General features: G+C 41.0%; 3 protein-coding genes across 3 annotated transcripts in view; all 3 read right to left on the bottom strand.

The window, feature by feature from the left end:
- Positions 1–16,149, bottom strand: part of LOC121704901 — a 589,105-nt gene that overhangs the window by 223,308 nt on the left and 349,648 nt on the right. The window lies entirely within an intron of this gene.
- LOC121704686 (immunoglobulin alpha-2 heavy chain-like) overlaps positions 1–16,149 on the bottom strand; it is a 249,438-nt gene that overhangs the window by 182,713 nt on the left and 50,576 nt on the right. The window contains exon 3 of the mRNA XM_042085124.1: positions 13,401–13,413. Within this exon, the coding sequence (XP_041941058.1) occupies positions 13,401–13,413 (13 nt within the window). The remainder of the gene's footprint in view (positions 1–13,400; positions 13,414–16,149) is intronic.
- Positions 11,760–16,149, bottom strand: part of tgm2b (transglutaminase 2b) — a 13,224-nt gene continuing 8,834 nt past the window's right edge. Inside the window, exons 9-13 of the mRNA XM_042085122.1 lie at positions 15,875–16,114; positions 14,862–15,134; positions 14,414–14,574; positions 13,411–13,547; positions 11,760–12,425 (exon numbers count right to left, since the gene is read on the bottom strand). Of these exons, the coding sequence (XP_041941056.1) occupies positions 12,275–12,425; positions 13,411–13,547; positions 14,414–14,574; positions 14,862–15,134; positions 15,875–16,114 (962 nt within the window). The 3' untranslated portion in view covers positions 11,760–12,274. The remainder of the gene's footprint in view (positions 12,426–13,410; positions 13,548–14,413; positions 14,575–14,861; positions 15,135–15,874; positions 16,115–16,149) is intronic.

Raw genomic sequence — 16,149 nt, 5'->3', positions numbered from 1 at the left:
AGGCTAAACGTGGCAAACTCAGCCTGGATTTATGAAGATTTTAATTCATTTCATAAAACTCACTCACATAAAACAAACTCACCTTTTCCGACAACGTTGAGTCGTCTCACCCGACAACCGCGACAATCTCCTTCTAGGGCCGCTCATGCAGGCTCAGCTCAGGTGCCGGTCGCGTGCAGCGCTGCAGCCACATAAACAGAGTTTTCAACTACTGACTTTCACTTTCGGTGCCCGAATGGAAGTGAATGAGGATTTTTTTTTTTTTTTATCTAGGCCTACAGTGGGCATTGCTTTCAAATGACCACTTCAGTCACGCATTACGAGGCGTGAAGCTGCGTGAAGCTTTAGTACCATTTTCAGCCACTGTGCGTCGCTCTGTCAGACACCAAACAGGACGAGGACCACAAAAGCGTCACGTTCAAAAGTTTAAGGGTTGGGGGTTAAGGGGGTTTCAGGGGTTCCGGGGGGGGTACAGGAGTTCCCAGAGTCTGCGTGTGTGTGTTCCCCCAGTAGCCGAACAGCGATGGCGGGAGCTGGATGATCCGGGAAGTCCTGGGGGAAACACACACACAACAGCAATTGAAACGAAGCAGCAGTACAGTCAAGGACTAGGCGGTATTCGTAGAAGAGGGACGGAAGGCAGGTCAAGATTACCGGGGCTGGAGAACACAGAAGTAGTCGAGCGGGTCTGGGATCACAGGCAAAGAGTCAGAGGCGTTTTCCAAAACAGGCAGGTAACTGGTGCTGGTTGCAGACGATCTGACAAGTGTGGACTGAAAAGCAAGGCTTTATATACAGGGCATGATGAGTGGTGAATGCAGTGCAGCTGGTAGGTAACGAGGGTGAGGCAGAGCAGAGCAGAGCAGGAACAGGTGGAGGTCAGACTTCAATCAGCGTGTGTACCAGGCAGAGAGAGAGCTCATGACACGCTCTGCTACTGTACATCGCTCTGCCTGCCGCCCCTTAAATATAGTATGACGAATCAGGGTGTTCTGTCACTCAATGTATGAGGTGTCCAAAATGAAAGAAAACGGAACACTGGCAAAATACAGTCTCAAGTCCAAATCACATTATCATTGGTGAGAAGAATGTTGACAAATTCGTTGTTACTGCAAGGTAAGTGCTGCTCCATATTTACATTTAATAATGATACGTTTCATATGAAACACAGATCCAATTGAATCAGGTTAAAATTGGAATGGAACACCTTTATTAAAATATTTACATTCACTTGAATTTTGTTTTGGTCAAGTCATTACTGAATACACACTCCACAACACACTCCACAACAACACACAACACACTCCACAACAACACACTCCACAACACACACTCCACAACACCCTGATTCGTCATACTATATTTACATATTTGGTATTGCAGGGTATATACAGCAATCCTTAAGTTAAATTTACTACTTTTTAATACCTTTTTTATTACCTTCAGATTTTTTTTAAAACCATCACGACACTGAATTGCAAGTGTTAATCAGCGACCTTTCTATTATTTACACAGATTTTGACATATATAACATACAAAAAAAGAATAGATTTAGAGACTCACTGATGTTGACAACATATTGCACATGTTTATTTCACTAAGTAAATAAAAATAAAACAAACTACATAAAATGTGCAATGGAGAGAATGGATAGTTCCAGCACACTGGCTGGCATTCACTGCAAGTTGATGCATTACAAACTGGCATCTTATGAACTGCTGATTCACAAACTGGCACCCACTACATGAACTGGTGAACTATTGTTTGCACGTGTGCTATAGGCCTAATATGAACTTGTGGGCAAATCTGATGATGTACCCGGTTTTGTTTTTACCACACGTAAATGACTTCGCGATGTCAGAGTCGGGAAACATTTCTTTAAACAGCTCCGAAATTCTTTCATTGGAGTTCAATGAGTGGTGTTTAACTGCAGTGTTCAGACACCACAGAGCCTCCGCGCGCAGTATTGGTGTGGTGCCCATGCCCACCCGGAGGTCAGACGTTGCTGGAGCCGTAGCATTGGCCAGTAGGCCTACCGTGGCACTAATTTGCGGCGGTGTAATATCACTTTTTAATACTTTTTAAAACCCTGCGGACACCCTGTATTGTTGGATTCAGAACAACCCCATCTTTCCAACAAGCCATCATATGTGTTTCTATGATAATCCCTGGTAAAGCAGCTACAAAGTAAATGAAAACATTCTGCATAGATATTAATTTTTTGCATGTCCGCTTATTTTAGGTTATGTTTACATGTCTCTATTCATTCCATATATCAAGATATTCACATACAGTCTTTTCTAGTAGGTAAAGCAACTTCCTGACTATAAACATGCCAAGTTTCAAAGCTCTCAGAGCTTGTGTGATTGATCTGCACTAATTTATATGCCTTAACTCCAATACGGACAGGCTATATTTAATCCTTTTTTGGTTTTGGGGTGTATAACAATATCTGTTAATTTAACAATCTTAGCAGTAAAATATTTTTAGCCAAGAATCCATTTCATATATGGGAGACGGAAAACATTGTTGGGTTTAGTTCTACCTCCGGTAGGGGTATCTCAAAAACTAAAGCCCTTTCTGACCATTTGTCACTAGCCTAAAGGTGGTGCGCACTTTTTGACGAGTCTGTTGAGAATATGTAGCCTTTGATTGTCATGGAGGGGGGGTTCCTTGTTAGTTTACGCAAACCAGGCCAAGAAGGCTGATTCTGATTTTGATAACATGATCTGCACAAAAGATAAACTTAGGTAAACAACAATGTGAATATTGTTGTCAAAATCTTGAAAAAATGTCTGGACCACCTTAGTCCAGACTACTGAAGTTTGGAAACTATCATGGTCCAAACTTACAAAGTACTATGTAAGTACGACAGTTTTGGGAAACAGTCGTAACTTACATGTTGGTTAGTTGAACGATGCATCCTGTTAGTAAAAAGCTAACCTCCATAGTTGTACGGGAAACACACCCCAGATCAGCTTGTAGGCCATTAGCAATCTGTTTATTTTATTGTATGAAGCCTATACAGTAGATCACTTGCCACATTCTCACTTTCAATAGACAGATGCAATAGCCATTGGTCAAGTATTGAGTATAAAGCAATTAAGATAGTAGCCTATACAAAAAGTACTTCATACTATCAATAAAATTCGTTAAAACAAATTGCATTTTGCAACTTGACAAAACACTGGATTAAATATCGTAGGCACAGGAGAAAACTTGTACATCCATTGGCCCGTGGGGAGATCACATGCCAGTTGCCTCTCCCTTCAGTGCTATGACTTTGTCCAGATGGTCTATGTATTTATTGCAACGTTCGGCTGTGAGTTTGTTTCGCCAAAAAAAACTCTATTGCAGATATCATGCGTCTTTGTTCATCGGTTTGGCCTCACAGCAGAGGCTTAGACAACTATGACCCACGTTTTGGTTTCGTATATTAATTTGCCCTACTTATTGACTGCAATGTAGTCAATTGACTGCTTGACAGGTTATTTTTATTTTTCTGTACAATAAACAAATACATCTGCTTTATGCCGCAGAATTACGCACTTGGCCAGCCTATAGAACGGGCACATTTTGGAGATAATAGAGAATGGACGCACACAAGAATCTGTAGGCTATTTGTGGCTGGTTACCAGCAAACAATGTTTAATGCATTAACTCAAGACGTCAAACGTTTTCTAAACAATACAAACAGAAAGGATGCAGCAGGCAGCAAATGTAGAAGAGTAATTTCCAGTGGAAGAACAAAATGCTGAATGAAGCCCAAAGATATGAAGGCATATCTGGCAAGTTGTTATTTTTTGAAGACGTAAATGGTTGGGCTATAGGCCTAGTTTGCAAGAAGGAGACATAAAGCGTGAGCATGCCACACTATCCACAGCTGTGGTAGCGGGGGGGGGGGGGGGGGGCGGGGGGGGTAGGAGGATTACTGTTAGCACAGGATTTATATAAAATTCTTCAACAGAAGGCCTGCCTCAAATGTAGGCTTGCCCAAAAAAAAGGCCTGTGGTTTGCGCAGACTACAGTAAGTAGGTCTTAGTGAGTTAGGAGTCCTCTCGACTTCTTTTAAGCTGTCTCAGAGGTGGAAAGTTGCGTTCGTTGGGGGCAGGGCCGGATTAACAATTCATAGACCCTTGGAAATGTTCTCAAAGTAGCCTTAGCCTTAAGTAACCATACAAAAAGTTAAAAACAGATGACATGATGCGCGTCACTGACATAATGCGCAAATAATATAGCCTAGATATTCCAATATATTCGAATACATGTGTTTATTTTAGAGGGGATATTTGAATGTCATTTTTGAGCAATTTTGACAGCCCTAGTCCACTGTAGGCTACGCCAATCGTCTATTAACACCTTCCACCTAACCCCGGTGAATGGGGGTCGCTATAATGCGTGTGAAATAGCACCATTGAGTAGCCTATGCAAAATAGCCTTAACATTGTTCCGGTGTTGTGTGCCTTCTGGTTTCTCCACCTACTGGTTTCCTTGCGCGTGCATGCGCTGCAGCAGTTGTCAGACATTCACAAACAAGTTGTTTTAGGCAGTTTGAAGTCGCTTTTCATACGCCATGAGCGCTCGGCTACATTACAGCCACTCGGACAAAAGACAAAAAAAATATATGTTTTGAAAACTAGCATTAAACTGGATTCGATCCCGCAAAAGCAACACACGCGTGACTCTCTCCAGCCTGATTCCCTACTACTGAGCCAACTAATATGTTACGCGATACAATTAACTATTGTAGGCTACCATCAATTAATAACGTAGGCAACACCCAGGTAACATGTTGTCCAGGCTATCTGAAACAAGTGGTTGCCCTTCATCTACAACAACTGGTTACCTTGGGCTGCTACAGTCGTCAGTGCACTGTGCACAGTAGGCCTATGCTACTCTTTGTGGTTGATCAACTAAAAATAAAAGATGTATTTGGTGATGACGTCTACCTATAGCGCCACCTAGTTATACACAAAAAAGTCAAAATGAGGTGTTGTAATTGAAGGTATCTGTGACCTAACATAGTCAAAACTGCACGAAATTGGAAGTGTAGGATCATTATGACACCCTCTGTATGCATGCCAAGTCTTGTGGAATTCCGTTCATGGGGGGCCACACAATAAATTAATTTATGTTACTATACACCAACTGGCCTGTAGGTGGCCGGAGACAGTTTTCTGTGAATATCTCGAGAACCGTAGGGCCTAGGAGATCCCCCTTTTTAATGTATGTTGGTCTTAAGGGGGCATGTCAACCCATCCCATTACCACTTATTTCATGTATAGCGCCACCTAGTTAAAAATTAAAAAGCAAAAAATTAGGTGTTTTCATCACAATATCTCTGGCTGTCAAGGTCAAAACTGCACGAAATTAAAAGTGTAGGATCATTATGACACCCTCCGAATGCATGGGAAGTTTTGTGTACTTTCATTCATGGGGGGCCTTACAATAAAATAATTTATGTGTACATGTAGTGACGTACACCAACAAGGATTCCCGGGACACTGAAAGACCGGGGTACACAAAACTTGGTGGGCATGTACCCCCACATGGATAGCATGGAACCGTCATTCTTCGTTTTGATCTGTAGCCCCCCCCCCCCGCTGGACTGGACCCCCCGAAAGGAGGGTAGGGCAGACACAGTTCTCTGTGAATATCTTGAGAACTGTAGGGCCTAGGATGACCAATTTTTTCCGTATGTTTCCCTCCAGGGGTCATGTGCACACATGTGCATAAACAGATACACACGCACACACATACATTTACAGTAATCATACGTATGACTCATACTCACACAGTAGACATATGTACGCATGAATGCACATGCACAAACACACATACGCAGGCAAACACACAAGCACGCACATACACACACACACACACACCCACACACATAAACATAAATTTGTACACGCACACATGCACACAATTCAAGAATTTTTCCCGTCATCTACTCCCTGAATTTTTGGTCATTGATACCCGGGACACCGAACCACCGGGGTACATGAAATTTGGTGGGTATGTAGCCCCACTAGACTTTTACGGAAGCCGGGGACCACCACCACCCCCCACACCGCCCCCCCCCCGAACCGCAAAAAAAAAAACAGTTTTTCCTAAATAACTACCTGAACCGTGGCACTGAGGATGAAGAATATTTAATGGTATGTTGGTCTCAAGGGCCCACATCAACCTGGCTCATAATCACTCATTTGTGATTTGCACCCCCACCCCCCGTTAAAAAATGAAAATGCAATATTATTCTGCTTTAATCGCCCCTATCTTCAGTTAAGATGTTCAGAACTGCACCAAATTTTATGTGTATGATTGACCTGGCATTCTCTGGGGGTATCCCAAGTTTCATAGAATTTCATCCATGGGGGGGTCTAAAAAAATTAGGTTATGTGTACATTTAGTGACTGTACACTCATTGGCCTGTAAATGGCGGTGCACACATATACACATGCACACACACAGGCACCCACATACTATCGGTATTTGAACGGCCGATACATAATTACAAATTCAGTAGGATTAAAAGAAAGCCAAAATAAATATTCATCATCATCATGGCTGCATTTTCAGTATTGGCGATAAGTAGTCGTTTGTCCACTAGATGGCGCATCGTTGCAGTGAGACGTAATTTTGTTGGAAGTTAAAAGTGGGTTGGAAAAAACAATGGACGCTTCCTACAAGGACTGTAATTTACCGCAGCGAACATCTAATAAGGATAAGACGATGTTCACATGAAGTGTAATTCCCATTTCTTCTTGAAGCCGAAATAAATCTGAGGATGTTTATCGGACATGCTTGGTTTTTACTGCAGGTACGTTAATCTTGTAATATCAATAAGGACCTAGGTAATGTTACCGTTAGCGTTGGTTGAGTGATGGAGGCATTTGATTGATTGCATTTGTAGAAAACTATAAATGCGGTTATACCAAGCAAATTGATAGCAGCACTGTTTGTATCTTTCGACTGTCATTTATTGCACGTGCTACAAAATCATTCTGTGCAATGGAAGATTTACCAACGTTACACCGGTCTGATACAATTTTGCCTATACATACGTGAGACTGAGACGCCTGTTTATTTTGTTTTAAGTGCGTGCAGGGTGTGAGAGGGGAATCGATGTGCTTTGATTACAGCTTGGTAGTTGTAGTCTGTGAAATTAAAAAGCACGTGTGTGTGAAGTATCCAAACAATGACACCTTCATTTCATTATGGCTGCTTTAGCAACACACCTTAAGCTACTGTGTAGTGGGTCCCATTTAGAAGTGGCTACTTCATTCGCGCTTTCCTTGACTCATGGAGCTGCGTGAATGTTATTACAACTTTTCGCCACGATATGACAGTTTAAGTCCGCTTGATACTGTAAGGCGTAAGCCATTGGTTTCCAAAGGAGATTTTATTTGTGTCGCCAGCATAGCCTATTGACAATTTATGTTGTAAATAGGCCTACCTTATAATCCTACCTGTAGCTTAGGGAAGCTAACAGCTTTCTATTAGGATCTAGTTTGTTAGTTACCGTTTTGTCATAACTCCCTGATGCATTTTTGCATTTAGAATAGCCAGAGCGTGTATATCTCAATCGGAAAATTAAACAATATCGGGTGCCTATGGACTAGGCTGGGTGAACCCAGCCTGATCTGCCCGCTATTTATTTTTTGATTTCTTAAAAGATTGAGCTTGGTCTGATGAAAGCCAGACTAGCTATGGACCTCAGTTACACAATGCAAGGGAACATGAATCAGCCTATATTTGCACAAACAATAACGGACAAAAGCTCTTCAACTTTGGCCCGTTAAAATGTGTATGAACAGTCTAGCGACGCATTTCATCAAGGCCCATTTGGACATGTCAGTTATTTGCACCACTGGTTAGATGTAAAACAGCATTTCGTTTCAGACTAGGCTACTGTTACTTAATTTGTGCATTAACAATAACGTTTCAGACTACTGTTACTTAATTTGTGCATTGACAATAAAGTATTACATGAACTAAAGATGACTAAAATCTTATGTAGAAGAAGAAACATTCACAAAAAATCCATCCATCCAAAAATGACCTTTGTTTTTGATAGCTGTTGAAAATGGCATGGAACTGACAGAGATGTTTTTGTTTATAAATACATAAAAAATAAATAAATAAATAACATTATGCTGATACCTTTTGCTTTTCCCAAATACAATGTAGCCTACAGGTGTAAGTGACCTTTCATCAATCCAGTTGCAATGGATGAACTGTGATGAACTGCCCTACTTGTGATTGTTTAGAGATTTTAAAGGTTTTATAACAATGCTACATCTTCTTTGGCTATTCTACAATCTATTCACCTTTTCAGCACCAGTAGGCTACTTTCTGTGCAGCCGCACACACACACTCAGGCATGCCAAACAAGCATACACAAAAGTTTCAAGAGTGGGGGATGGAGTAAAATATGGAGACAAATTGAAGTGTGATTTATTTTCGCGGAACGGATGTACAGGACTGAGCGGCGGTCATATTTTGTACCGCTATGCGGTACATCTAGTTATATCAATAATGATAATAATGATTGTGTTAATAAAGTTGGGAGACCCATAGTGTCAACAACAACCTGCTTTACTATGAGGATGGTTTGATACAGTATAAATAAGCCAGCCTATGTGAAACACTGTTAATGATCTTGTGTAAAAGAACCTACAACAGAGATGTTTTGTCCGCACATAGGCCAAATGTGTTACTCGGTCATGGCCCATTGCTCAGAAACACTGGTCGTTTTTGTACAGCACTTCAGCATCTTGTGTTGCTGTGAGTCTCTGGCACAGTAATAGGCAGCAGTGTCTTCACTCTTCAGATTGGCCATTTGCAAATACAGCTGGTTCTTGTTGTTGTCTCTGGAGATTGTGAACCTTCCTTGGACAGACTGAGAGTAGTATATTTTACCACTGTCATATCTGATAATTGCCACCCATTCCAGTCCTTTCCCAGGAGCCTGTCTGACCCAGTTCATCCAGTAGCTACTGAATGTGAACCCAGAGGCTATGCAGGTCAATTTGTGAGACCTTCCAGGACTGATGACCACTGGTTCAGATTCAGTCAATGTCACAGTGTCACTTAGACCTCCTGCAAGATTAGACGCAAAAAGATTAGACAAAAAAAGTCAACCTCTTGGTGATAAAACTCAACTGCTCCTGTAGATGTAGTGCTTACCAGTGCAGTAGAAAGCTACGAGGAACATTGTTGTTGTGAGCCTCATGTTGCTATGTGTGATGTGAAACATGACTGTACTGAAGGGTGCCGGGCGTATCACTATGGTAGGACATATACTATGGAGGTTAACACTTTGCATAAGCTCCTCCTCCCTTTTTGGACTGTGCTTGTAATGCATTATTTTAGAGATGCTAGGTTTCAGTTGCTTAAAGGCACCCTTAAGAGTTTTTTTTTTTTACCTTAAAGCATAACTCTCACCAAAATGCAACCTAGGGTCTTTTTGTGAATGTACCCGAGTCAAACTTTCGTTTAAAAGCCTAATTACGTCGGAAGCGCCACTTTTAAGCTTGGCCGTATTGTCGTTTTCATTTGTGTACAGAGAGTTTACTAAAAGAAAGGTTTTGAACAATATGTGTAATTAATCCACATATCGGAAAGTTACGTTTCTGTCCGTGCCGTATAGTCTAATGACCTTGGGCATGTGCATTATAATGGTAGATTTGGTGGTGATAGAGCGGTAGATTTCTTCACTTGATCTCTTCATTTACCGTATTTATTCATATACAATATTCATGTTTAATCCCCCACATTTTGTCAAACATAAGGGGTGCAGATTATACACAATAATTAAATGTTATCTTTTTTTAGTGGCAAAGTGCTGGCAGAGTTGACACCAAACGGTACTGTACAATTCATAACACATGCAATCCAACCACGGTCACAAGTTCTTTGTTGTTGTAGTATATGACTACACTTGATTGATTCATTTGTTCAAGCCGTGCATGCATGTGCTGATACAAATTAATTGTGTAGTGCCATACATAGATAGATACATACATATATGCATACATAGCATAACATACATTAACATACATTACATGCATTTACGTAATCACAAACACAGTTTAACACAAACACACATGAGGTTGATGTAAGATAATATATAGATAAACATATAAACTACTTAACTAATGATAATAAATAGCATGCAAATAAATATAAGATTTAGATGTATATACTGTAATTGTGCAATAATAGCCTGTCAAACATTTGATAGGCTTTTATTGCACAATTACAGTATATACATCTAAATCTTATATTTATGTGCATGCTATTTATTATCATTTCAGAGAAAACATTATTGAATAATGTTGAATTTAGAGCAGGTGTACTCTTACAGCTTACATTGGTTCAAATAAATGTTACCTCTGAGTTGTCTTGTTTTGTCTATGATACATGACCTATTGCACACCTACTGTACAGGTTTATGATGATGATGCAAATATTTTATCTGTAATTTCCTTAATAAATCTGAACAAAGACTCTTTTGTCCATACATCATGACATGGCCAGCCACTGAACTAACTATTCCCTTTTAAGGAATGGAAGCTTTTGAAAGGAAAGAGTGTGGCTGGCAAGCACACACAAGACCAGTGGACATAGGTGCTAGAGGCTTTGTAGCAAAGTTAGAGTTATGCCAGATACCTTCTGGAGGTGTCATGGGCCTAATTCAATCAATTATCTATTAAAGGTTTAATGGTTTGATGATAGAGAATTTCTGTGAGGTGATGAATCAGTCCATAACTGTCATGCTAAAATATATGTCTTACACATGTCATTGCTCTTCCTATGTGATGTGTTTTTGTACATGGCATATGTCTCCTCCATCACTGTGTCTGTCTGGCACAGTAGTACACAGCTGTGTCCTCGGTCTTCAGGCTGTTCATCTGCAGATACACCTGCTTCTTGCTGTTGTCTCTAGAGATGGTGAATCTTCCCTGAATTGTTTGTGCATAATATATTGTTGTGGTGTATATTATAGAAAGCCATTCCAAGCCCTTTCCAGGGGCCTGTCTGATCCAAGCAGTGGTTGGATCACTGCTAAACCCAGAGTATGTGCAGGTCAGTTTGTGAGAGTCTCCAGGTTTAAGAACCACTGACTCAGATTCAGTCAGAGTCTGACAAAGCCCACCTGTTTAGAAATGTTGAAAAATCTCAATCAATAAATTATATCCATGTTCTTAGAGGACCCTTCTGAAATAGTTGATCAATTTCACATGGATGAATTATGAATAAACACATTCACATACTAAGTAATTACTACTCACCACATATGCAGAGAGACACACAAATCAGTTTATGAAGTATGAAGTCCATGCTGTAGCCTATATGCAGATAAATATGTGGTGCTGTCTCAGTAAAAACATACAGTATATATCAACAAAGAATAGTGTTTTGCATAAACTCCTCCCACTGTGAGAATATGTGAAACACTTAATGAAAGAATTGCTACCATATTGAAATGATAATCAGCAGTCAGACAGCAGAACACAGCAGCAGAAAATTCAAATTGAGACAAAGACTAAATTCTTAAGGAGCAAATAAAAGTTGATTCAAAGATTGGGTATGTGATTTGGGTACTGTTTAGTTTGATCTTTTGTTCAACACAGTTTAATTTAGAGAACAATAAAATGAGATATGAGCGCCATCTACAGGCAGGCATTCATTCTCTCCAAGCAAATCCATCTTACCCCAGAGTCTTTATACAAATTCAAATGAAACAGCAGTTATTTGCAAGATCTCTTTAATAAAAAATACGTACACAATATGGCATTCATAGAAAAATCTCATTAGATCTCTCATTAGTCATGACAAATACTAGATACATTTCCATTGCTTTTTCTGTTATACTTTTCACATATGTGGATCAGAGATCATTTTGTCCTCTCTAATGCTGAAAGACAAAGCAGAGTATAGGCTACTAGAAAACTTGAAAACGAATGTTGACTGAAATATAATTGGTCAATGTGGTTCTTTGAACACATTGTACAAGACATGAAGTACAAAAGTAGATTTAGTGAGAGGACTGACTTTCAAATACATTATCCTCCACAGGTTAAGGTATTTGAAGACTTACAAAACTTTTGTTAACACTACATTCAAACCAAAGGCTGTTTATAATATGTTTTCATCTTTATCTTCTCTCCAATGTTGTCCCTTTTAGTGTATATTCTCTTTTATAATATTCTATTTTAAATGTTTTTTCTGTGCCTGTATAATTGATGGTTGGATGAGAGCCAAGTTACTTTCCGATGATCACATTCCTGTATCCCTGGACGTGGCAGAGCTTGTCGCTGTCGAAGTCGACCACCAGCTTCCTCAGGCCCCAGTGGCTTGGCGTGAAGTACACTTTGACCTTGGCCTCCTGACCTGCCTCCACCGTAGATGGCAGCCTGCGAGACAATAAATATTTAAAACCCCTGTCATGTCTGACCCCGGTAGCAGTCAAGAGTTTACACGGATGCCATTAGCTCTTGAGTGTTCATATATAAACACACATTAATAATGAGAGAGGAGGTTTGTGACCATGACCGCACCGCAGTATAGGCTGGGGAGATAGGGCCAATAACCTTATGATAAGAGTATCTGACAATACAGCTGCCGCATGCTCTATCTCAGATTGTTTATGGGAGAACTGAAGGGTGTGCTGTAGTGATCGATGCTTGTTTAAGCCACCAGTGAGAAACTAGTTTCCAATATCAGACCACTGCAGCCTAGAGGGCTAAAGTTTTAGGAACAGAGAGTACAAGTCTTACAAATGACAGACAGTTTTGGCAGATACCGAACATTCCGTATTACATGGTGTGATAAGCTAGTACAAAAAAACAAATCTTTTTGCCTGGCTTTCACCCCGACCCCTCCCTTGCAGACTCCCCAAGCACCCACAGTTCCATTCCTTTTCTGGTCTCTTGTTACATAACACCACTTGAAGCCAAACATCTGGGTACTGACTCTAGAACCACTCTTTGCTAAATATCAGGTTACTTTGGACTGTCTGAACTCATGGGATCATACCCGGTGTTTGTTTTAGATTCTGATCTAGACAAATAAATTTGACCCGAGGAGACAGATGGGGCTGCTGCTGACAACTTCTGTCTTTCCAGAAAGTGTGTTGCTGTAACACCCTCTCTAATCACTGTTTGATTAAGAGATAAGATGCCGGATGTCTCTTTTCAAAAGGTTAAGGATAGGGAGGTTTACCTTTTATAACCTTATCTGTGAATCAGGATTTTACCAGACATGCCAAAAAAGGGCCACATATGTTTTACAGTTTAACATCAGGAGATAACTAATTTCCTATATTGCCTGCTGATAAACAGAAATCAGTCAGAAAGCAATACCATGACAATAACTCTGTGCCTATCCACCCAAACCCACTTCTCTGTGATGGTTTTGCCTCCAGTGAGGTTGGCTCCCTCCACCTTGAAGCAGCAGCCGGTGAGGGGGACAGGCAGCGGGTTGTGCACTGTGATCTCTGCAGCCAGTTTACGGTTCATCTTGGGCTCTCCTAGAACCTGTAAACAACAACCCACACACTGGTGAAACCACAGCACATACTGCAAAGCACACACACACACACACACATTTCATTCACCCGCTTTACACACACACACACACACACACACACACACACTGTACACAAGAACACATAGATATCACATACTGTACACATAAGGGTTTCTAGGATATCTGTGTAAAATCTGTCCCTCAGTGTTCTTATCACATTTGTATCAGAGCCTTATCTGCTGCCCAAACTCAGTCTTTTCTGCAGAGGAAATGGAGAGTGATTGTCAGCCATGTTGGAATGCAGTTTGCTGGAGGGGTAATAAAGGGGGAAACGGCAATACAGGAGTGCCAACCAAGACATGCAGCTACAAACCCGCACCCACATGCAGTTATCTCTTTACACATCGCTATCAACCACTTGTTCTCTTTGGGGATTTTTGCTTTACTCCTCTCTATCTGACTACCATGAGTTCATTGGGTAACACTTTTCAAAACGCTCCTGTCTTAATTAACTGCAGCACAAACAGCACTAGAAGAGTAATGTCACATCCACAGAAATACATGCTTACACATGCTTTAGCAGGTAGTAGTAGTAGTAGTAGTAGGTTAAATGGTACTGACACTGGCCAATAATTACAGATCAGCATTATTACATTTTATATATGGCATACATTATTACCGGCCCAGATTAATAAGCAACACATACGAAGTAGGTTAATATTGGGGGTCTATCTATCATTTCTCTGTCAGTCAAGGGGTCCTTGACCTGAAAACTGTTGAAGACCTCTGAAGTATCACCTTCATTCATCTGCTTTACATTCTACTGTAAGCTCTAGAAAAACAATTAATACAACTTTTTGACTATTTTTCATACCCGGATCTTGATTTCGGGGTTCTCCAGGACGATGTTTCTGACAGCCAGGATCATGTCGCCATTGCCTCGGTCGACAAGGAGAGCTACCAGGCGGATCAGGTTGTCCTCAGTCAGAGAGTTGCAGTACTTACTGTAGTTCAACCGCAAGGGCACTGACCGCTCTGAGAAAACACAGACACATACAGCATATCTATTACCTATAAACTATGCACAGCTTAAATAATTTCAACACAAGCTTTCTGTATACACACACACACTCAGTCCTGCATCTGGAATTCAGATTTAGACTCAGTCCTAACAATAGAATTAAAGTGTCCATACAGTATACTATGAATTAACAAGTAGATTAAACATTTTTACAAATCCACATTAATTCTAACACATGCGTTTATGATTGTTCTGATTACATTAGCTCTTTTTTTCTGTAAACATAGTTGTTGAAAATTACCTCCTTCAGGGGGAAGCTCCACATTGAGTAGGTCCTTGTAGCCACAGTCGTTTCCCAGGATACCGCTGTACGAAGCGGCGCGAGAGGCGAAGACCAGGCGGCATTTCTTGTCGCTCGCCGTTTTGTTCTTGACCACGGCGAACACGTCAAAGTCACAGCCCTTCTTCATGGATGAACTGACCTTGATCTTGACATCCAGGCCAACCTCCTTGTCCTGCTGGAGTTTGATCAGGTGCTCGGCTCTCTTGAAGGACTCCCTTTCCTCCTCAGACCCTATGGATGAGGAAGATGCATTACAGTGAGTGACAAATGTTTCATTTTCACTAATGACCCTGGTAGTTCTGCAGGGCAAATCCAGATGGCTGAGCACACATCTGAATCTTTGTGTTGTCTCTCCACACATCATTCCATCCTTATACATGTGAGTGTGTCTGCTTCTTCATGAGTGCTGTGCATATTAGTTTCAGAACACCCTCTTTTGTCCTGTCCAGCAGACTGTATTTATCTTCAATACTGCAGGATTGTGATGGTCATTAGTGTTTGGGCCACACACTGCCTATTTCTGCTGCAGAGGTCTGAGAAAGTTTGCATTCAATATGTGGGCTGGACTGTTGCCTCCTATTTAGTAATGGAGGCATGAAGTCTCGAAGAACATTTTGTTGGAAGTGAAAAAGGATGGTTGATGTATAATAAAAGTTGTTGATTTTAGATTGATGAGGTTGGCCTTGTCATTTCAGACTAGTAATAAATGCTTAGGACTTGCAGGCATGCAATGTTTCAAAGCGCACAATGTATCCTTCATCTAATGGAAATACCATAAAATACCGTAAGTATACCACAAGACAAAGCCAAATACTGATGCCTGCAACCACCACAGCCAGTCAGTCACCTTTACTGTGTTGCATAATCTGACCCTTAATTGTCATGCCTATATTATTGTACTGCATTGAATTTTAGTATTTGTTAGTCTAGGTAAGTGGGGAAAGTTGGTCATATGGAAAGGCTCCTCTTACCCTCTGGGTATTTATACAGGTGTGTGATGTCCTCCCTTTGGTCACTGCCCACGCTCTTGGTGGAGATGTGCTGGCCAACAAAGGCCGAGCTGATGACCTCCTTGGTGGTGCCATCGGGCCGCTTCATAAAAGTCTTCACGTCAGCGTTCACCTCCGCAAACACGAATGGAGCATCATATTTCATGTTCAGCTGACCCTCTTTTATAGCCTTGAGAGGGACTGGACCACAACAAAACACATCTGATGGAAGAACACAGCCACAGAGGAAGAGAGAG

The sequence above is a fragment of the Alosa sapidissima genome, chromosome 3, assembly GCF_018492685.1.
Source record: "Alosa sapidissima isolate fAloSap1 chromosome 3, fAloSap1.pri, whole genome shotgun sequence".
Lineage (NCBI taxonomy): Eukaryota > Metazoa > Chordata > Actinopteri > Clupeiformes > Clupeidae > Alosa > Alosa sapidissima.
This window is presented reverse-complemented; position numbering and strand designations above follow the sequence as displayed.